The sequence below is a fragment of the Mauremys reevesii genome, linkage group 13 (genome assembly GCF_016161935.1).
Source record: "Mauremys reevesii isolate NIE-2019 linkage group 13, ASM1616193v1, whole genome shotgun sequence".
NCBI lineage: Eukaryota > Metazoa > Chordata > Testudines > Geoemydidae > Mauremys > Mauremys reevesii.
In genome coordinates this window covers 44,336,447-44,358,970 of record NC_052635.1, presented here as the reverse complement: position 1 = coordinate 44,358,970, position 22,524 = coordinate 44,336,447, and the positions used below count along the sequence as shown (strand labels likewise).

The 22,524-nt window shown below is 47.2% G+C and overlaps 1 protein-coding gene across 7 annotated transcripts in view; it reads left to right on the top strand.

The window, feature by feature from the left end:
* Window positions 1-1,194: 1,194 nt before the first annotated feature.
* MYT1 (myelin transcription factor 1) overlaps window positions 1,195-22,524 on the top strand; it is a 112,295-nt gene continuing 90,965 nt past the window's right edge. For 5 of the 7 annotated variants that reach the window (XM_039499251.1, XM_039499247.1, XM_039499250.1 and 2 more), the window contains exon 1: window positions 1,195-1,460. In XM_039499251.1, coding sequence (XP_039355185.1) covers window positions 1,436-1,460 — 25 coding nt within the window. In that variant the 5' untranslated portion in view covers window positions 1,195-1,435. Of the gene's footprint in view, window positions 1,461-6,183; window positions 6,246-6,653; window positions 6,739-22,524 lie in introns of those variants that run through there. The other 2 variants (XM_039499249.1, XM_039499248.1) reach the window with 2 other exon arrangements.

The window sequence follows — 22,524 nt, the reverse complement described above, 5'->3', positions numbered from 1 at the left end:
TACCATCTGTCCCTTCAGACGCAGGGCCGCCCGTTTCAGTTTGGAGGCAGCCAGGAGGCAGTTCCCCCTTCTTAACCCCCCTCCCATATACTCTGTACTTTAACAAAGGATAACCTGAGTTCCCCAGTTTCAGAGAGGCCAGGAATGACCCATTTGGGACAGCAGGAAGAAAGGAGCCAACACCCCACCACCTCCATTCGGAGACTACATTTCTGTGACAAAGACTCCGGCCGGCCGGATGATTCTGTTTCAACCATGGGACGCTGGCAGCATCAGACGAGGGGGCCAATACATCTCCAGCACCCACCCCCATGTCCTAACATTGGCGTCCCTTGGGGGAACGGACCCTTTTTCCTGCTTCCAGTGGCAAAGCAGAGGCAGGTAGAGACTTTTCCCACGTGCATAGGAAAAATTTCAGCAGAAGCACTGACATTACACCAGGACACCTAGAGAGAAACACACACACACACAATTACACCAGGACACCTAGAGGAGAGAACACACACACACACACACACACACAATTACACCAGGACACCTAGAGGAGAGAACACACACACACACACACACACACACAATTACACCAGGACACCTAGAGGAGAGAAAACACACACACACACACAATTACACCAGGACACCTAGAGGAGAGAACACACACACACACACACACAATTACACCAGGACACCTAGAGGAGAGAAAATGTGCGCGCACGCACACACACAGACACAATTACACCAGGACACCTAGAGGAGAGAGAACACACACACACACATACACCAGGACACCTAGAGGAGAGAACACACACACACACACACACACACCACAGGACACAGAGAGAACACACACACACCACACACACACACAATTACACCAGGACACCTAGAGGAGAGAACACACACACACACACACACACACACACACACAATTACACCAGGACACCTAGAGGAGAGAACACCCACCCACCCCTAAGCAAAGCCTTAAGTAGCCTAGCTGCTGCTGGGTGTGTTTTTAAATCTGCAGAGCCTGGCCGTTCACATTTGGCAGCCGCTGATGGCCCCGTTCATGCCCCTGCGCGCTCCAGCCGACACACTCGCCTGCAGGAGCCTTTGCCCAGAAGTAGCAGCCCCAGGCTGGGCTCTAGGGGCGCATGCGCAGTCCGAGGCGGCCGCTTCCCATTGTCTCCAGCCCGGAGAACAATTGTGCCGCGGCTCCAGATCTGCGGAGCTGGGATTGGCCGCCGCGCGGGCAGCATTGATTTGTAATTAGCAGCTCGGCGCGCTCCCATTGGCCAGGCGGCCTCGCTCTCTGGGCCTCTCGAGCCCATAAGTTTTTGCTCTGGAGTGTAACTTTTTGCAGGGATGAAGTAACTTCTGACTTGAGCTGTTGTGTTTTGGTTTTTTTGGAGGGGAGGCGGTGGCTAACTCGCTAGCAAGGATGAAGCTGTGTGGAACTTTCCTTGGTTCGTAAATGCCTCTCTAAACTTTTCTTTGACTTCTGTGTCTTTTTGGTTTTATTTTCCTTCCTTGCAGCTTCTTAGCCGGGCTCTTCCGCGTCTGTGTTACATGCTATTTTTCAATGCACCAAGGCAGCAAAGGAGGCGAAAGTGACTAACTTCCAGGCGCGCCTCGATGTTAATCGCTTTGCGTATGTGGCTCAGAAAAGGAAATGTGTCAGGGAGACCAGAAACAAACAAACACCCCCCCCCCCCATCCCATTTCTCTGTATTCTCCTCTGTTGAGTGCATGGCCGCAGAGGAGCTCCTGAATTCAATACATTTCACAGCCTTAAAAGCCAAGCTTCACCTCTAGTGTTTGCATTTAGCAAGTGAGATTCTGATTATTATTTTTTTTAAATCTCGCTTTCAAAATAATTGACATTGACTAAACTCTATTTCAGATGCAAAAGTTTTTAGAGCTAATCACTTTTACAGACGTGGGCGAAAATGTGTGTGTGCCTCTCGCCTGCTCTTGCTGAAATTACACTCCAAATAATGCTTTGTTGTTATTAATGATTCGGTTTATTGCAAAAAAAAATGGATGCGGGTAAGGGGTCTTTTTCTCTGTGTTTGTTTCTCATCAAAGCTTTGTCCAGAGTTCTCCGCTTTTGCATATTAGTGGATAAGTAGGGGGTAGAATATAAAGCTGACTAAAGCCTGTTAAGACGTTGATGGAGTGTCCTAACGATTGCTCTTCACTGCTGGGACACAATGCAGACAAAGTGTTGTTTTGGTTTTTGTGTTTAAATGCCATGTAGAAAATGCACGGTTGATATTGCAAAGATTTGCATGGAACTGATAAGGAGGCTGGTGTCTTTAAAGAAATTAGTAGTAGTTTAAAAAATAAGCTTCCAACTGTCAAAAAAAATTTTAGACAAAGAAGTTTTCTCCTTGGGGAAAGTGTGTAAATCAAGAGAGAAACCGAGGGAGATGAAAAGTTTCTGTACGTGTGTGGTGGTGTTCCATCTGCCAGGGGCCTGTAGTCGGCAGGTCTTTCTTCCGCAACCCTTCAGCTGTTCCATATACAATATTAATGCTGGCCATTTCTATTCGGCATACAACAGCACTAATTGTAGTCTGAGGCATTAAGGCAGCCAGCCCATCTGCATCGAAGCTCTCAGAAAGGAACAAGAAAAATCTTTCACCCCCAGCTGGTAGCCGTAGAAATTGGTGCCAATTGCAAATGCATAAAGTTTGAGACCTAAAGTACTTGCAAAGAGTCTCTAGGAAGCAAGTAAACGGCAGCTTAGCATTTTTGTGTCTGGATATACAAAAAGAACTGCGCTTGTATTTTAAACAACCTTCAAACATAGACCTTTAATTCGATTTTTTTAATGGACTCATCCAGGCTTTTTTATAATGAATATAATCCATTTTTGTGTTTTGGTTTTTTTAAGTCTTTCCATATTCATTTTGTAGGATACCTATCAATGACTTGTAAACGTGTCAGTTTCAATTTGCAGCCTCAGATTTACAAACGTTTCCCAATAATTTTCTGCCTCAAAGGAAAAGAGCCATATTTAAAATGTGGAACCTATGCTAACTCCTCCTCTAGTAAAAAGTGGCTACTTAGAATTCAGAAATAACATAACTTAAAAATTGTAAAACACAAATGTTAACTAATAACATTCTGTGCTTCAAGTAATTTCTTGCTCTGACATACGGATCACTTAAAAGAAAATAGAAGATAGTAAGTTGTTCGAAGGTTTTGCTCAGCTGTGATCTTAACTGTAGCAGGGGCGGGTATTCCTAAATCGTTTTGGACAGTGGCTGCTATAAACTCTGGCGGGAGCTGTCCATTTCCCCAGTGCTGATTGTCCAGTGTTCGCCTGGTTTCTCTTTAATTTTCTCAGCTTTACGGAGGCTTTTAAAAGTTGAAAACTTCATATGCTAATGTCTTAAATCGCCCCTCCAATTTTCTCAGTGTATTTGCCATGTATTGTTTAACGAGACATAAATTAAGCAGGTAAGCAATTTATCTTGGTTTAACAAAACAAACACGTTAGGTTTAAGAGAAAAATAATAACCTCAATATTTTGTTTCTCTTTAGCAACATCTTGGTGATAACGATAAATTCTAGCCGTACACTGTCCTATTTTGCGTCTAAATCTAGGTTAGTTTGTTTGGATTTACCAGTTTGCAAACTAACTTTTTGTTTTCTGTTGAGGTTTTGCATCAGGAGTCCATTGTATTGACTTTGGAGTTTCAGGGTAAATAAGTTTAGAAGTCGTGTGTGTTTAAACGCACATATGCCTACACACAAACACCTTTCCCTCTTGTTTTCCATCCTATCTGGTTTGCTTTTGTTTCCCAAGTTTTAGTGTTACGTGGCTGAATTAAATAGCAACCAAGAGTACCCTCCAGTATTGTTAACAGAATGAAGCTGATCGCGCCGGATTCCTCCCTTTTGATTCTATCTTGAATGCAGAACAATGAAGATGCAGTGTAGCACCGGGCCTGCTGCCTGGAGATAAGAGTTTAATAGAATTTCTGAATGCCAAAGGTTTAGGATGTAAAATATCCCTGTCCTCGCAGCATGTCCCAGGGAGATAGAAAATGGCTTTTCAGGAGTACTCTCAGCTGAATTCGTCCTTTTATGTTAATGGCTTTAGCAGCTCAGGCAAGAGCCATGGAAATGGGCACTGTGAGATGTTCCTTTCCAAGGCACGCTGGGTGTTCTAGGGTTAGAATGTTACATGAAATCCTAAAACAAGACATTCCGAATAGAAATAGTCCAAACTGGCTAACGAAAGGCCCTGGGCTTTGGCCCAGTAGTGGCGCGGTGGGTGAGGAGCTGGGTGGCCAAATGGAATTTTATCTGAATGTTATTCCTTGAGGCCTTTTGTGGTACCGGGACGCTCAATGCTATTGGTTTGGGTGAGAATAGGATCAGGGCCCGCCATGACACGCCCAGCTTTTTTTTTTATGACGTGAAATATCAGGGCAGAAATCTACCTCGGAATAACTGTCCTTGACTTCTTTCCTCTGTCTCTCGCACACACAACTGCGCCATAAGGAAGGGCACAGGCGGGACGTGCTCTGGGAAGGAGAATACATGACTGTAGTGGGGTGTTTGACAATGCTCAGGTTGCAACTTTTGTCTTCTCTTGGCTTTTCTGTCCGTGCGGGCCTGGGCGAGCTCCAGCAGGGAGCAGGTCATCCTCTGGCTCGGCGGGGTCCCTCCAGACCAGCCGTGGCGGACCACAGGCCCCGAACTCAACTTGGGTTGCCTCGCTCTGCAACCGCTCTCTGGCTCTAGCATCTCTGGGGGGTTTAGTGCATGTGTGAGCTGCAGCCTGTTCTAAAATCTCCATTAAGAGGACAGTCGAGTCACCTTCTCCGGGAGCGGGGGGGGGAGGACAGGCTAGGAAATGCAGAATATCCGTCCCCAGTGCTAAGAGCTTAATTCAATCGGATCATATTTCCGCCACGATTTTCCAAAGTTACAATCAACGCCGATTAAAAGTGCTAATGCACCAGTCCCTACACAGGGGAAAGGTGATAACGGTTGTCCTTGCTTGCCCATGGGGGTGGGGGGAGGTCTCTGACAAGATCCGGGACAACACAGCACGTGTCAGCTCCAAGGCACACCTCATGGATGGTGATGAGGCCTGGGAGGGGCGGGGGGATATTCTGATGATAGCTCTTGGATGGGCTAGGGGAGCAGAGTCTCTTTCCGGGAGGGAAGCAGGCTTCCAGGAAGAAGCGATCCACACACACACACACTCAAGAGATTGTAGGGCTGTTTTTAGAAGGATCATTCTCCTGCTTTCAGCGGAAACAAACAAATGGAACCATCTGAAACCTTATCCATCACCCCCCTCCCTTCCTGTTTTTTTGAAGGGGGGGGGGTGTTTTCTGGGAACGTTGTGTGTGGTGCTTTTTTTAAAGAAAGAAAGAAATATATACACTATAACAACCGGCCCTTGCATATGTACATCGGCTAATATGCAATACTTCCTGTTTCATATAGGCGATAAATTTCCCAGTCTCTTCTTTATGATGATAGGTCATCTTCCTAACCACCAATAAATATTGTAAAGTACTTTCGCTGTAGCTATGCTAACCTAGGGCATCTGTCATTCCCTGGTTGTTGCTATTAGGAATTATTGGACTGTACCACAGGAAGGGAATGCACAGGGGGGGGATGAGGATGGCAGTTGTAACATTCGCAGCCCTTGTGTGTGCGTGGCGGAAAAGAAACCCCAACTCTTCTGCATATTAATCATGAATCATCTTGGGCAAAATCAGGCCCTTTCTGATGGCTCTGGCGGCGGGGGGAGGGGGCAAAAACAGGAGGGGGCGGCGGGTCGAGCAGCGCCCCAGCTCGCTCTCTCTCTCCACTCCAAAAAGTCAGCGGTCCCATCTTTTTGATGCTATACTGTAAATTTATTTCACCTCGGAGAGTAAACAGATATATTGCAACCCCAAGGGTTCATGGGTAGTGTATTTACAAAGGGAAGGCGCATCAAGCCCCCTCTGTGCCATTTCCATTAATGAGAGCGGTCATTAAGTAAATGAGACATTGCCTTTAGCAGGCTTAAGAGTTCACACACTAAGGAGCATCAGCTATTTAATTGAAACCAACAAACCATCGTACACGCATGTTACTGGTGTAGGGAAGTGGGCAAACCTCCAACAACTCTCTCCCCCCCCACCTCCAACCTCTCCCCCCTCCCCATGTAAATTTCATGATTGCTTTCCGTGATGTCATGTTGAAAAGGGGCAGACAATAGCTGTGGGGAAAAGGTAAGTCAATATTATGTTCTTTCGCTGACAAAGGCAGATAATGCTGGGGCGGGGGGGGGGGTTCACCTTGGATTGGTACAGAGCAGAGGAAGGGGTTCTCGGAGACCACAGCTAATGTAAACAGATGCAGGCTTGGCTCTTGGAGGCAGGGTTTGTTGTTTTAAAATTGCATCGGAGAACCAAGGCGGTTTTATTAAGATAATGATTATTCCTAGGTCCATCTTTCTCTGAGACTCTAGTGGACATGTTATGCTTCTGACTGAAGAGAGCTTTAGCGGGGGCGGGAGGGGGGGCAGAGGACAGCATCGTATTCAGCTGGGAAACTTTCTGGAAGAGGAAGAGCAGATATGTCTGTGGACATAGAGATCTGTGGATGTTTATCAGGAGAAATCACTGTGGTTTTAACAGAAGCAGCTTCGTAAAGGGAGAAGAAAAAAGGCAAGCTTCGTAGCTTTTTCACTGGGATATCTTGCATGGTAACTTCCCGTCCAAGGTACTGAACAGGGGCCGATGTTGTGACTGACTCTGTCTGAGGTTGTGATCTCTCTGGGTTTTATTTTCTTTTTTTCTTAAACTACTGAAGGGGAAAGGGGGGGTCGTTACATATTTTGTTCTTGTTTGCCTTGTACAAAAGACGCAGGCCAATTCTTAAGTCTGCTGGGTCTTACTCTTAAATCATTAATGAGCTTTGCATTTTCCTTCAACTAAGTGAAGATAATGAGTTAAAAAATAGGAAAGAGCCTTTTAAAAATTGCATGCATTTGAAAGCAGGTTGATGTGCTGTGTTAAAAGACCATGCGTTGGCTGTTTCAACTAGTAGACTTTTTTTTTCCCGACTACTTTCCACTTCTCTATTTATAGTGAGGAGAAATGAGGAAAATGTGCCATGTTTGTTTTCGTGTTCTCTGTTTACCATGACAAAAAGACATCTGAAGGCTTATTTTTAGTTAGCTTTGATCAGAGGCTTTGCTTGAATGATCCCTTTACCAATTTCACCGAAAAGTTAAAAATCCCGCAAAAGGTTCGCACAGCAAGTGAAAACAGTCCCTTACTCCTGGGTGCTGGAGCGAAAGGACCAGTTTGCTGGACGGCGGAGGTGGCTCTGTATTAGGGAGAACACTAAGGAAACCATCTCTTGTAGCAGCTGGAAAACACAAACGCAGGCACGTTCAAGGTTATTTCGTTCGAGTGACCTGTGCAAACAAAAGAGCAAGTCCCAATAAGCTGGACATAAACCACTGAACGAAACCGATACCTAGTGGCAGGAGGCCTTTGTGTGGTGAGTCATCAGGATCTGTGCCTTGAAATCCTCCCTTGCCCCCTGTTCTGAAGCGAATTGTTCGCTCCGAGCTTGGCTTGGATATTGGACCTGGCTGTCTGGGGGGCTCCCCCTGCTCTGCTCTCGGACTTACTAAGCACTAGTGTGTAGTTTTGCAGGACAGCCATGGCCACAAACAGAGCCTGGCGCTGGGTTTAGCCTCCATCTATTGTTGGCCCCTCTGCTTGGATTCTAATCCTTTCCCCGGGAAAGGTAATTTCAGGCGAAGTCCTCCCCGCCTCCCCACCGCTTCTTTTATTTCCCCCTCTCTCGTTGGCTCATCTGCTGTTATTATCAGCTTTTTCCATATGGTCCCTTTAATTAATGGCAGACAAAAGGGGGAGGGGGGAGCGCGAGGGATCCAGGAATTAGAGTTTATGGCAGGTTTGTCGCTGATGCTGTCATAGAAACCAGAAGGAAAGATGCCGCCTGTACCCTTCTTTGTATGATGCTGTTTATTGTTCCAGCGGCAGCACATTGTGGCAGGGGCTCTGCTGCAGGGGAAGGCAGCACAAACCCGTTTGAGGGCAGCGGTCGTTCTCAGCTCTAGCATTCAAGGCTCCCAAACAACTAAGGGAAGTTGGTTGTTAAGCTGGGACTGACACACACACACTCCCCGTTTGCCTGTGCCTGGTGGAGGCCGAGATCACTCTCTGGGGAGTGGGGGAATTGTGAGCTGAAGGATACACAATGGTCAGAGGGGCGCTCGGAAGAGCTATTTCACCCTTAAGGGAACTCGGGAAAGTTTGTTTTGTGATTAGCTGCAAATGCAGACAGAATTGCTAAATGGCGAAGTGTATTTATAGATCGCACTTCTAGCTACAGGTACCAATAGACCACAGCAGTTTATTTGCATTGGGGGCCAGGTATCCTATGCCACAACTACTGCACTTGCAAAATTAGCTTGGAGGGTCAGCCCTGGAGGGCTGTGCTCTTAGAAGAACACGGAGCTGCTTGCTCAACTCTCTCCTGTTTATAGGGAGGACATAGTGCATGCAGGGATGCACTAACAACCAAGAGGGTGAAAACAGCGCAATCTCGTCAGTGTCCTGTAATCCCTGCCTCCTAGAGTCTCCCACGGGTATTTGATGGGATTCCTTTGAAGGAGGGTTATTAATAAATATTAGTCACACTGGGGCTACATGTGGGAAGGCAACACGGGTGTTTATCAGAGGAGCTCTGCTGGCAGCCACCCTTCTGTCCTTCCCAGATATCTGCCCAGCATAACTGAAGTCTCCATTGGTTTGTGGGTGGTTTTTTAAGATCTGAGAATGGGATGTTTTTAGAGGCGCACGTTTAAAAGCGATCCGCTTCACCAAGCCCGTTGTAGGCAGGTTTGTTGTAAGAGGAGGCAGTCTCGTGGAAGGCATCATCTGATCGCCCTTCATGGCTCTTCGCTAACCTTTTAACTGCACGACAGTCCTGGGGGGGAGGCCCTGGGCTGAAGCATTCAGTGCACTCATCAGAAACGCAGCTGCGCCACAACTCGCACGTGGGCTCCTGCGAGGTGGAAGCAGGTTTTAATCCGGATGAAAGAGAACACAGGGCCAGTCCTCGCTCCCCGGCTTGACTTCCACCCGGGTTCCCTGGTACCAGTGCCTGTGGTCCAGCTCTTCCTGTTCCGAGGGGGTGGGGGGGACTTACCCCTGTCCAGGGCCCAGATGCATCACTTAAGTCAGGGGTCTCCTGCTGCTTCTCTAAACAGGGGTGAATTTCACCTTTTGACAGCAAGGTCCCCAATTCAATAAGACGGTGACCTCAAAAGACCCCCCCACAACTTCTCCCACCCGCATTCTCCCCTTTATAAAACCCCTTTAAAAATACAGTGTGGTGGGGATTTCTGAGCCTCGCAAAAATAACGCTTTGCTCCAGTTTCTTAGATTTAGTTGGGGATTGGTCCTGCTTTGAGCAGGGGGCTGGACTGGCATCTCCTGAGGCCCCTTCCAACCCTGATAGTCTATGAAATATTTCCCACCTTTATCTCTTAAGCCAACATTACAGCCTCCTGCCCCCCTACGCACCCCCCTTTACTCCAGTGTCTGTAAATATCTGTACAGGCGCCAGGGGTATCACACTGAAGGGGGGCGGCGGTTAGAGACCTACGATGCGTGAAACTAATAAACTTCAGCTCCCAGTTGGACTCTGGGGGGCTCCAATGACAGGCCAGTGCCGCTGCCAGTCTCGTTGCGGAGTGTCAGGCTGGCTCCGGGGTCCCTGTTAGCCTTTGCGCCTCCCTGGGCTGTGCGATGCTGGTTGGTTTGCGTTGCTAGTGCCGGCCACATGCTGATTTCCTACGGCTCATCCCACGAGGCTCATCCCACAGCAGGACCAGGTGACTTCAAACCGGGGAGCTGCCGATAGTAACGAGCCTTGAGAAAAAAGCAGCCGGGGAGAGCTGCTCTCTAGCAGGGACTTAAAGCAGGAAACTGCAGGGCAGGGTCTGGAGTAGCGCGGGGGCGGGGGGGGGGGAGCTCGTGTGTGGGCTGCGCCAGGCTGACTCGGAAGGGGACGAGCTGCTGAAGCAGAAAGTCGGGTGCTCGGAGCTGGCTGGAGGAGAGGGAGGCACGTGGAGCCTCTAGTAACCGGGGGGGCTGAGTCCCGTCCTGGGAGAGCAGCTCCTGTGCATGCTGGGGATGCTTGCAACAGCTCTAGACACGGGCTTGCTCTTCCTCCCCGGACACTGGAGTGACTCCGGATCTGAAAGTGGGAGCAGAACCCGCCCATGGACTCTTACCCCCCCCCCCCATGTATTCGGATTTAGCAGTGGGAGCGCGCTGCGCTGGTCAGAAGCTCCATGGCATGTGCATTTCAGATGTCAAGTTACACCGCTCCCTACCTCTCCTGTCTGTCCTTGTCTGGGGGGGGAGGGAGGTTGCATTGCTCCCTAGCTGGATGCATGCCACTTTGGACACTGTCTTGGCACAATTGCCAAAAAAAAACAAAACCCTTCAGCCCGGTTACATTTTTTTTAAAAAGTTATTTATTTATTGCGGATTGCAGCCTTAAAGCGCGGAGAGGCTGCCTGGCCGGGTCTGCTGGTCAACATCCTTGTAACCAGATCACACCGACTTGCCGGAAGAAGCCGGAGAAAGCTTTTGAATTATTACTGGAAGTCATATGATCCCCCCGCCGGGCTGAGCTGCGTGTGCAGCGCGTCAGACCAGCTGCCATTTTACTCAGACATTTTGGAAACACTTTAACCCTCTGATCTACCTAGCCCAGGGCGCGCGGCTTTGCGCGTTGTTTCCTTGCATTTGCGCGCGCGTGGGGGGGGTCATTTTCAAAGCTTTTGCTTCACCTGGCTTGAAGCAGTTTTCTCCACCCCCACCCCAATCCCACCGTGTGAAATATGTTGTGATCTGGAGTTGGGCAGACGGCCTGGCTTGATCAGGTCTGTTCCCAGCACGTGTCAGCTCACGCTGCGCTCTGCACGCTGCGCTCTGCACCCTGCTCCCTGCAAAGGGGAACCAATCGACAGCCCCAAGCGGGGAGATTCGGTCCCTCTAGGGCAGAGGAATAACGGGGGGGGGTGTCTGGCTTTGCAATCGCGCTTCCAGTAAATGTCGGCAATGGCCTCAGCTCGGGTGAACTCATCCCGCCAGACACGCTGCATTTCCCAGAAAGCAGAAAGCCAGCCGGCACAAGGGAGCAGCGCGTCACCCAGGCTGCTGGGAGGTCAGCTGCTCGGGTTGAATTGCAAAAGGGATGGGGATGGGCCTGTTCCGTCTGCCCGCAGGGAGGGTGGCAGTGCCACCCCGGAGAAAGTCAGCGCTGCTCGAAAGAGCACGAACTCACTCCTGAAAGCCGGAAAGTTTTCGGTGACAGCAGCCGGTGGCTGTCTCGCTCTAGCTCGGGGACAGAGCAGTGTGTCAAGGACAGGTGGACAGGGATCAGAGGGAGGAAATTGTCCTGATCCTGGCGATGAGCTCCGGGTATTAACCTAGACAGCCAGCCGCCACTTAGATCTGCTAGCGGTCACTAGCTCCTTCTCGTTGTACGTTTCTATACTTAGGGTCGTGAATACATTGTAAACTTTACGAAGGATAATAATACACGTTGCTCTCGTCCAAGGATTTCAAAAGCCAATAAAGTGGTATTTATGCCCCTGTTCTGCTGCTAGGGCAATCGAAGCACAGAAAGGTTAAGTACTGGGCACCCTTCACCCACCACTGAGAGGCAGCCACCTCTGGGACGGATTGGGGCAGCTTTTGAAGCAAGGCACCACTAAATATCAGTTTATAAAAAACATTGTAGCAACTTGAATGTTATTTGACTCTACAAGGGGACTTGATCTTTCAACTAGTTTTAGTAGCTTGGAGGGTTGGGGAGATCATGCTATGAATAAAGAAGCCAGGCTGTGCCTGCAGACGAATTCACTTCTAAAGAACTCCTGCTAGGGTAATAATGCATGTGTTGGTACATCACCCTTCCCCAGGGACTCTCGCTACCTACCAACAATGGAACTAAGGCACAAGGGCCACATTTTTTCCAATGGCAAAAAGAAAACCCACTCCTTTGTCATCACTTTTGCTGGGGGTGAAGAAGAGAGGCAGGTAGGGGTCTGTGTGACCGAGAGAGAAGGATGAAAATGTATCATCTTGATGGGGTGATTCCATGAAAACCAGTTGCAACTCATTATATAGTCCCCAGATTTCCTATAGTCTTTTCTGTGAGACGGGTATTATCTACCCTTCCTCTGCTTGTGAAGTTGCTTACATGGGATATCTGCACATTTGTCACTCTGCCTTTGGGGTTGGGAGGTGAGGCATGAAACTGATCTCCACCGCATCAGCCTCTCCCAAAACTCACTGGGATTTCCAATTCCCTGCATAAGACACTTTCAGCTTTATCTTTTGATGCTACTTGCTTCTCAAACCTGCAGTAGGCTTGAGGGGGGTGGAGGGCTTCTGGCAAGCCCAGACAGAACCACGAGGCTGCATTCTCTCTACCATGGGCTATTAGGGTGGGAAGAGAGATGCACTAGGGAATATTGTGAGAGAAATAGGGTTCTGCCCCCAGGTATCAGCCCTCTGTGAATAGTCCGAGATTGGTAGGATATGCATGGGTTAAGAGGACTGTGCCCCTTCCCTTCTCTGACAGGTTGGCATTCCCTTGACATGTGTGTGCACATCACATTGGCTGGATGAGCCCATGGAAACTCCACACAGGGTGACACTCATATTGTCCAAACTTTCCAGTTTTGCCGCTGACTTCGGGGAGGCCAGGATTTTATCCTGGGGGCCAGAGGGTTGCATTCAGATTCCCCACTTCCTTCAAAATCTCTAACTCTCTAGTGTGGCTTGTTAAGAGGAAAGTATTAGTGGTTTAATTGCTCTACTAAGCCTGTGTGCCTTGCTTACCTGCCCCATTGTCCCTTAACAAGAAACCAGAGCTCCCTCAGCTGGATGGACTCTGGGAGAATGCATCTAACCAACTGGTGGCTTGGAAGGGCTGAGGCACAGGTTCTGGGGCCTAAGGCAGCTGGACAGCAGGGTCCCACTGCCTTAGAGTGTTCGGCCTAGGGCCTGCACTTGGGAGCATGCCGGAGAGACCCAGAGCTAAGAACTAGTCACTATTCAGACCCAGGGGAGTTAGACGCATATGGACCCAGGAGTTGTCTGTTTACAACAAGCTAGTGCCTGTCCAGTAGAAGATGGGTCCAGGGTTTCACGTTTGGTTCCCGTAGATCACCCCTGGAATACTGATTTCCGAAACCCACTGTACTGCCTGCCTCAGAGTTGCCCCTGTGCGTTGCTTGTGTGTGGTAGTAAGCCTAGGAGGAAAAGCTGAAGCAAGGGGAAATTGTGACTTTGAAAGCCTCTATAGTGAAGGTCTTGGCAAAAGTCCAGTGTAGTGTGGAAAGGAGGGGAGAAAGGCAAACGGGGGTTATGTGAACACTTTGGTAAGTTGGAAGAGAAGGAGATCAGTGTCTCTGTGGTTAGACTATTTCAAGCAATTGTCAAGTCTTTAAAATAAAAGAAGTGACACATTGCTTTAATACTGCCCTTTAGCTTTTTTTAAAAACAAAACAAAAATGGAAAATATAATAATTTTTACCTGAATTAAAATGCCTTTGATCTTTGTCGTTCATTGAACTTTTTGCTTCAGAGAGAATAGATTAATAAACACTTTCAAATGGAAAAATATAGTTTGAAAAGGTCCCCGTTTTATCTTTAACAGAAAGCTTTAGTGCTAACCTGTATATGGGCTCCGACTGTTTCCCCCCCCCACCCTTCCCTTTTTATGTTAACAGCAATAAGTTTGCTTTTATTGTGATCACACTGGCTTCCTGGTCACCTTTTATTCTTTTCTTTTTTTTTCCTTTTTTTAAATTTTGAAGTCAGCACATTTAAAAAAATTGCAATGTTATTTGAATCAGACTGAATGAAAGAGCAAAAAAGAGAATTTTAATCTGCCCCAAGCAAAACTGCCTTGTACATCTGTCATGTTTGGGATTAGTGGAACTCTTTTAAGAAGCTGAAGACTTTTTAAATGAAGTATTAAACATTTGTGACCTGATTTCCATTCTGACAATATTCTCATTAATCAGAGTGCAGGCTGAAAGACATCTGTTAAGCCCTGGTTGTTTTATGAATATTGCAGAATTAAAAAAAAGAAATCTAAATGTAGCAGGTAGGGCCACAATCTTTTAGTCAGTTTCAAAATAGTGATTTTTCGAGTAGCCACTTGAAGATGTTTTAAAGGGATTCCACATCCTGTGAAAATTGGGCCTCTTTAAGGTGTTTAAAGATGAGCACCTAAAATCATTGATTACTTTTTGACAATTTAGGCCTTCAGTCCTTACTTAGGATAAACATCCCTCAAAGTCAATGAGAGTTTTACCTAAGTCAAGAATGCATGTTTTTGCCCTTGAATTTGCTTTGTGGGAGGGGAGAATTTACCTCTGTCCCAAGATGGAAGGTTTGTAAGAAATCTATTTCTTCTGTTTGAAAGCAGCAGTTTACAACTCCAATAAAACCTTTTCAAGTGGATAAATACCTAACACCACACAGCGAGTAGCAGGCAGCAGAAAGCAGGGCCCTAAGGAGCTTTCAGTGGAGCAGACTAAGGCTGGGAGGTGCTTAGCGTTCTCAACTTACATTGATTTCAGCAGTAGATAATGGCTCACAGTATCTTGCAGGGCTAAGTCCTATCAAAATAAAAACCAAGGAGGGAGACATCCTTAGACACACATACAGCATATTTGAATGTACCTAATGTTGCTCTTGATCACAAACAGATTAAAAAGAAAGTCCTTTTGGGGTTTGCTCCCTGTGTTTTGTCTGACAACACAGATGAAATAAACAAGTCAGTTCAGACCTCGAGGAAAAAACATATGTGCTCAGTAAACCACTTGCTGAACGAATCTTTCAATATTAACACAGGTACCTGGTTTAAAAAGGAGGTTGTTGTTGAAGGCAGTCTCTGTATCCTGTTTATGCTTGCTGGGTAAAATATTAACTAAAGCATCTGAACATAAAGTTCTGGTGTGAAAGGATATCAGCAGGGGAGAGCCATATGGTGCCAGCATGCTAACAAAATACCAAACGTTGGAGATTCCTTTTTGCAGAAAACTGAAAACTCTACTTCCCATACATAATATATGAGTTCACGCCTTTGATGACTAATGTTTAGAGTACAAATGGTACAGGCAACTCCTTGGAACAGACGCAACTTACGGCATGCTATTTTCCCTTCTTCCGCTGCATAGAAGAAATCAATCTTGAGCTGTTAAGATACATTTATCCAATATGCTGTAAAACAATATGTTTCCAGAACTGCTGCATAAGCTGCCTTTGCGCCAATTAAATATAACTGCAGTGGGACTTAGGCAAAAGAAGAAATGTACCAGCTTGAAACCATTTGGGATAGCTCAGAGGTTTGAGCATTGGCCTGCTAAAGTCAGGGGTGTGAGTTCAATCCTTGAAAACCAGGCCAATTAAGGATCTGGGGCAAAAATCTGTCTGGGGATTGGTCCTGCTTTGAGCAGGGGGTTGGACTAGATGACCTCCTGAGGTCCTTTCCAACCCTGATATTCTATGATTTGGAGCTGGAATAGATGTGTCTAGGGCAAGCTTCCTGGCCTTTCCAACTGAGACCGGGCTACTTTAGTGGGTTTGATTATTAGAGCCTGATTGAGAGCAAAAGATTAGAAATAAAATTGTCTCTTGCAGCAGCACCTCAGACTTGTTTACCTAAGTGTTCTCTGCCAGCTTAGGAGTCTGGTGTATTCAGCAGAAATGAATTCAAAACCCACATTATGGCGCTCCCATAGTGAGTGTTATTATAAGGTACATGAGATGTCTCTGGGGGAGGTTTCATATATACACTACTTAAAACCCAAGGTATCACTGGCTTAATCTGCAGGTAACCCTTACTGTGTGCTTGATTTTATTTTATTTTTTTAAATCTCTCAAAAGCAACCATTTGACACTGAATAGATATACTGTGCACTTGTCCCCGGGATTTCCATGTAAAGCTTGCTGAGTTTTATAGCCAAAATAATTACATATAAATGCCTGCATGTTGCACATAAGATAATTAAATAGAATTTCACCAACTCCTTTGGATGGTTTAAATGGCCGAAAATGTCCTAGAATCTGAATTTGCCATCTTTCCAGCACCTGTGACTCTTCATTTCTCTTGAGCCTGAAGAGGGGGAGTTCTGCTAGGAGAAAAGGAATGGTTTATCTAGCAGGAAGGCATTTAGGACCCAATGCTGGAAATCCAAATCTTGCATGTGAGCACTCAGATCAGCATTTGGGCACCCAGCATCCCTTGGAAGAACTCTAAATATCAATTGTAGCATCTAAATTCAGAATTTTGCTCTCCCATTTGGGCACTCACATTTCAAACATGGGCTTCCCCTTGTAACTTAGAGGGAGGCCGCCCCAAGGACTCGCAGACTCGTGGTAACCAAACACTAGAGATGGACTAGTGCCACAAAGATGTGGATCCCGATCCAAAATTTCTCCATGCTCAGGGGCGTTTGGATCACAGGTTTTGGTTCAGCCTATTTGTACATATAGGCACCAGTTGTGAAGTTGCCTATAATGGCATATGGCCCATCCGTGACTCCTATTAGCAAATATCTCCCACAGGCAGATATAAGACACTAGAGGGGAGGGCTCTGATTACTGCAGAGAATTCTTTCCCAGGTGTCTGGCTGGTGGGTCTCACACTCTGAGCATGTGAGCAACAGGGCTGCCATATTTGGAGTCAGGAAGGAATTTTCTCCCAGGTCACACTGGCAGAGTCCCTGTGGGCTTTTCACCTTCCTCTGCAGCATGAGGCCTGGGTCACTCACTGATTTGAACTAGAGTAAATGGTGGATTCTCTGTAAACTTGACGCCTTTAAATCAAGATTTGAGGGCTTCAGTAACTCAGCCAGAGTTTATAGGTCCATTGCAGGAGTTGGTGGGTGAGGTTCTGTGGCCTGCAGTGTGCAGGAGGTCAGATTAGATTATTGTGATGGTCCCTTCTAGCCTCAATGTCTGAGTCTAAGTTGGTGGGGCAGATTCTCTGCCTTGCACAGGTTCTGCTGCTTGATGCATCACAGTTGGGATGGGGGACTGTTGGGGCTACGTGGAGGAAATCATAGGACAGTGTTTCGTCGCCGCTTGTGTAGGGAAAGCCTCTGGCGGGCCAGGCCGGTTTGTTTACCTGCCCTATCTGCAGGTCTGGCCGATTGTGGCTCCCACTGGCCTCGGGATGTACTGGCTGCCACTTCCAGCAGCTCCCATTGGCCTGCAGTGGCAAACCACGGCCAGTGGGAGCCGCGATGGGCCAGACCTGCGAACAGGGCAGGTAAACAAACCGGCCCAGCCCGCCAGAGGCTTTGCCTACACAAGCAGCGACCCCAGTTTGAGAAACGCTGGCATAGGAGCTTGTTTTGTCAGCTCTACACTTCTGGAGACTCCCTTAGGCTGAGGGCTTTCCCAGCAAGGGTGTTATGGGAGCTTTCAGCTCCCCTTTGCTCTGCCTTAATGATGCAAAGGGAGCGGATTGGGCAAAAAACCAAATCTCCCACAGCACCTGGAACTGTGCTGATTGGGTGTCTTGGTTCTGACCTATCTCTGTAACACTGTGGTGCCGGTATCGCTCCTATTGACTCCAGCAGGAACTGGCCCAAACACTAGAACAGCAAGTCTAGTAAGCGAACCCTGGCCATGAGCTCAATTAAGAATTCTGATGCTGTTGCTATTATCAATCTGCATTCTCCATATTACAGGAAACCTATTGACTCATTGGTTGGAGCCCAGAAAAGAGCGCGGGAAATGATCAGGGGACTGGAGGGATTAATTTACGAGGAAAGTGCAAAGGAAAATTTGTGTGCCAGTTGGCTAAACAGTGACTTCTGTCTAAGCTACAGACCCCTGGGGCATGCTTATGTCGGTCAAGGGTGTGAAGAGGTGTGATTTGTGACAGACATAGCCATGCCATCGGAAGTTCCTAATGTCAGCCGTGCTTTTACCAGAATAGCTTGTCTCATTCAGAGTGTGTGTGATCCGGGCTATATTGGTAACCGCGTGTGAGCTCTGCTAGTATAAACTGTATTGCTTTCCTGGTATAGGAATACTGTATATTATACCTACAGAGCACTCCTGGTGTAGATGTGGCCTCAGATGGGATGTGGGAACTGTCCATAGTGCTGTAAGCACCATGGAGGGAGTGGAATTAACTAGGGTACACAAGGGGTATAACTGGGAGTAATGGGATGAAATCAAGAAAGGAACAATGTAGGCTTGAAATATTAGCCTTTCTTGACAGGGAAATAGTCTAGAATGTGAAATAGCCTCCCAGGGGAAGAACATTTTTGATTCTGACCATAACAAACAAGGATCTCTTGTGGTCATCTCCAAATATAGGAATATCAGTGGAGGAAAACTCTACAAAAGGCTATGCTAACCCCTCAGGGGTCTAGAGTGACATCCCAGACTACTTCTGCTTTGGCTTATCATGGTTACCACTGTCCTCAATCTCTTGTCTGCAAGTAACTCTCCAACTCCATCCTTGCTTTCCATTCTTCATGTATCTGTTTAATCACCATTATGCATGAATGCTGATGCATCAAAGTAGAACATATACCTCACAGTGCAATGAATAATGCCTCGGAGGTGTGGTACACGTTTTGGGTGAGGTTCTGGAAGGCAGGCAGCATTGGTTTACCTCTACTTTGCTAGCTGTCAGCAAAACTCCCAACTGGTTTCAGTGGGTCCAGTTTACTCTGGTATTACACTGGCTGATTACAGGAGAATAGCACCGGCATAAAACTGGAGTCACCCAGTGGCAATTCAGGCCCAGCCCCTGTTCTAGTCACAATAGAAAAAAACACAAGTACTGGAGTCAGAGATCAACTACCTGGCAAAGACATACGTATTACTGATTTGGTGAGAGTGGAGTGTCTTGAGGGGTGGGTGTTTCAGAAGTTAGCATCTCCTAAGGTGTTAATATAGAAACCTGGCTGGAAGGAAAGCGCATGCTAATGTCTAGAGAGAGATGCTGTAGTTGTATTGTCTGCTGGATAGTAGCACTTCTACAGTCTTAATTTCTACAGTTGATACAACATCTATTTTCCATAATTTTGAAGCTTTGTGTCTCACTAGCTTCCGGCAAGTGGAGTTAAAGTTTGTTTGTGGGCCCAACTTTTTGATTTAATTAGCAAGTGAGCAACTAGATGCTTTGCTCAGAGAAATGCTTTCTCCAATAACATAAGTGACAGGCAAGGATTGGTAGCCCTACAGAGATAGCTGCTCTGTTAAAAAGTGGCTGGAAGCTGTGTAGTTACTTTAAAGAAAAAATGACAGCCTGAACAGTTAACTTTGCCCCAGGTGTCTCAAAGGAGCCCACGATGAGTTGTCATCTCCTCTCACACTTCCCTTAGAAACTTTCAGCTACACGGTGTTGAGAATGGCGCTTTCTGACTGGCAGAAAAACAGATTGCTGCTGGAGTGGCAAAGGATCCTTGGTATGTTCGCTCCATCCATCACTTACTTTGCAGGATTCTAAACAGGACTGGGTGATTGGGTTTTGTTTAGGTTTTTTTTGTATGTTTGTTTATGGATAACAAGCATATCCGGTGATAGTAAAGGTGTTGAGTTTTTTTAGGGATTTTGGAAGAAATATAAACTTTCATGCTCCAGAACATGAGACAACCTCTAAGTAGCAAAGGTCAGGAGGAAACTTTCACTAGGGCCAGGATATCACATTACTGCCTCCTGCAGGGTTTCATGCACCTTCTTCTCCAGCAGCTAGCACTGGCCACTCACAGAGGACAGTGAACTAGACGGACCCTGGTCTGATCCTGTACTGTAAGCCCTATGTAGCAATATTGCCCTTTCAGTGTTTGCTGAGAATGTAACAACTGCAGAGTGAAGAACAACATAGGTTTGATTGTGGCTGGACCTCAGAACTCCATACAGCGGGAGGTGCAGCGTTGTACAGCTCTGGAGGGAGATATGGGAGGCTTCCTACCCCAGGAAGGAAAATGGCTCTAGGACCCAATGTGCCATCCTCTTGAAGAATGCTGTATGCTCTCCCCAGGTACCAGGATGGGACCGCTCAAGGGGCACAATGGCCCTGCTTTCTCTGACCCTTTAGGAAGGCTAATATTGTGGCTACTGGTCTGGTGCAGTCTTTGCACTCAGGGAAGCACAAGAGAATGTCCTCGTGCCTTTTTCCCATCTTCCTCAGCTCCTCACAGGCAACTTACACACCCATGCCAGCCTGGGCACGATCTGGCTTCTGATTCATGCCCAGTGATCAACTCTTCAGTCAATGGCTGCTGGATCAGACAGGTAGAATGTTGGTGTTTGCGAGGCCAAGGCAACTGGGGATGGCCTAGCCTGGCTGGGGGTCCTGCACATCCCAAAAGGAGCCTCGCTGGGCAGGATGGGGACTTTTCTCAGGCCTTTCCCCATAGAGCACAGAAGCTGGGGTGGAGACCAGTACTAGAGAAAAGTTCATGCTGCACCTTTAAAAGGGTTCGATTCTGCAAGCCCCTCAGAACCAGAACTCTCATGGCTCTCAGCTGAGCTGCCATTGACTTCTGTGCAGCCCCATCAGGAAGGTATAAAAGCCACTTCTAAGCATGTTCCCCACAGCACCCCGGAGGCATTCTGTCTGCTTCAGCGCTCCGCAGAGAGAAGGCTTCTGGCTATGGTGCCTGGTGCCGTACACGTTCCCCCTTCCCGGCTGTGAATGCTTAATCATTAGCCTGTTAACTCTACTTCACACTTAAAGAGCGATCGCAGAGTCTCCGTATAGCCTAACACGGCAGATATAAAGGTATCACACTTTCCTATTTCATTTCAATGAAGGGGGTCTCCAGGAGCACTGAAAATGGCACCACAAGGCTGACGAAGTTAACACAGTTGACGATTCTTCTTGCTTTTAAATAAACTGGGCACAGCTCAGTGTGGGATGATACTGGCAAACTGGTACTTTTGTTTGAGGCTACCTTTTTAATGTCTAATGGAGTCATTTATTGAGTGCATGTGCATAAAACGGAAACACGCTTCAGCAGCCGTACCAAGTGTGGAAACGAGGGGCGCTGTCGAGAGATGATTAACCCTCTCGAAGGCTGAGAGTCGTAGGGTGCTGAGTAATGCTAAGTTACCCCGAGAGAGTGATTATTGCATGATGATCTCACCTCCTATTATGCCTTATTGCTTCTGTCTATTTGACTCTGTGACACACACTGATGTGTCAGATTTTCACTTCTTCTATGACAGGAGAGAGAAAAGGCTTGATATCATAATGACAAGCTGGCATTTTGTTAGGAGTCCACTTAGTCATCTAACTTTACGTCAGTAGCACGAACAGCCAGTCTGTTTGCTGGCTGCTTAGCAGCCTGCCTTAAAGCCAGCCTCTCTGCTCCTTTAGCCTTTCAACAACTGATGTGGCACACACAAAAATCTATTGGCTGCAGATTGTATTTATGGAACCTTGCCAACTTGACTCATAGGGAAATTTTCCCCAGTTCCTTGGGCACGGGGATTTGGTGGAGCAAAAATAGCAGAAATCTGTGCAAAATCTCAATTTTTGACTAATGAGGAATGGATCAGATTTAAGAAGCAATGAAGTGTGTCTCTGAAATTACTATATGTGTGCATGATAGGTCAGCGTCTCAGTTGGTATAACTGGTACAGGGTCACTGACTTAGGTGAAGACATGTTGATTTACATGAGCTGAAGAGCTGACCTGTGACTTTGCTTTTTAAATCAATCACCCTGTTTTTTAAAAAACTAAACTAAAACAACCCAAAGTGTTCTATTGTTTTGTGTAAAGCTGGATATTTTTTTTTGGCTGTCTGTAAGAATGTTCTGCAGTCCCCTACAGTTTGTATAGGTCTGTCTTTGCTAGGAGGTTTGCCACATGGGTTGCTGGGGACGCTTGCACAGTCTTGCTACAGGCAGTACTGACAAGGGGTGAGATTTTCATCCTCCACTGCAGCTCCTGTGCATGGGGTAGAAGGCCTAGAATGGTCCAGCTGGGGAGGACTTCCCCAGGCAGGCATTGCAGAGCTCAGCCGTAAGTTGGCCTTCTGAGAACCCCCGTGCAAGCCTTGGCATAGGGGATGTGCCAGCCATGGGGCTGGAGGGGCCAGCGTAAGGGTGTATTGGGCATGGAAATACAGCACACAGGGCGGCAGAGATTCTGGACAGTACTGGAGCACATAAGGATCTAGGGATAGGATGTCATAACTGAGACAGGCACCAAAACTGCCAGGGGCCCACAGAATCAAGAGGGGGGAAGAGTGACTTAAAGCCACCTTAACTCAGGTTGACCAGATGTCCCAATTTTATAGGGACAGCCCTGATTTTTGGGTCTTTTTCTTATATAGGCTCCTATTACCCCCAACCTCCATCCCAATTTTTCACACTTGCTGTCTGGTCACTCCACGTCCACGAGGCTGGGAATCCTGTGCAGTGCCACTGAGAGAATCTCACCCTGGAAGTT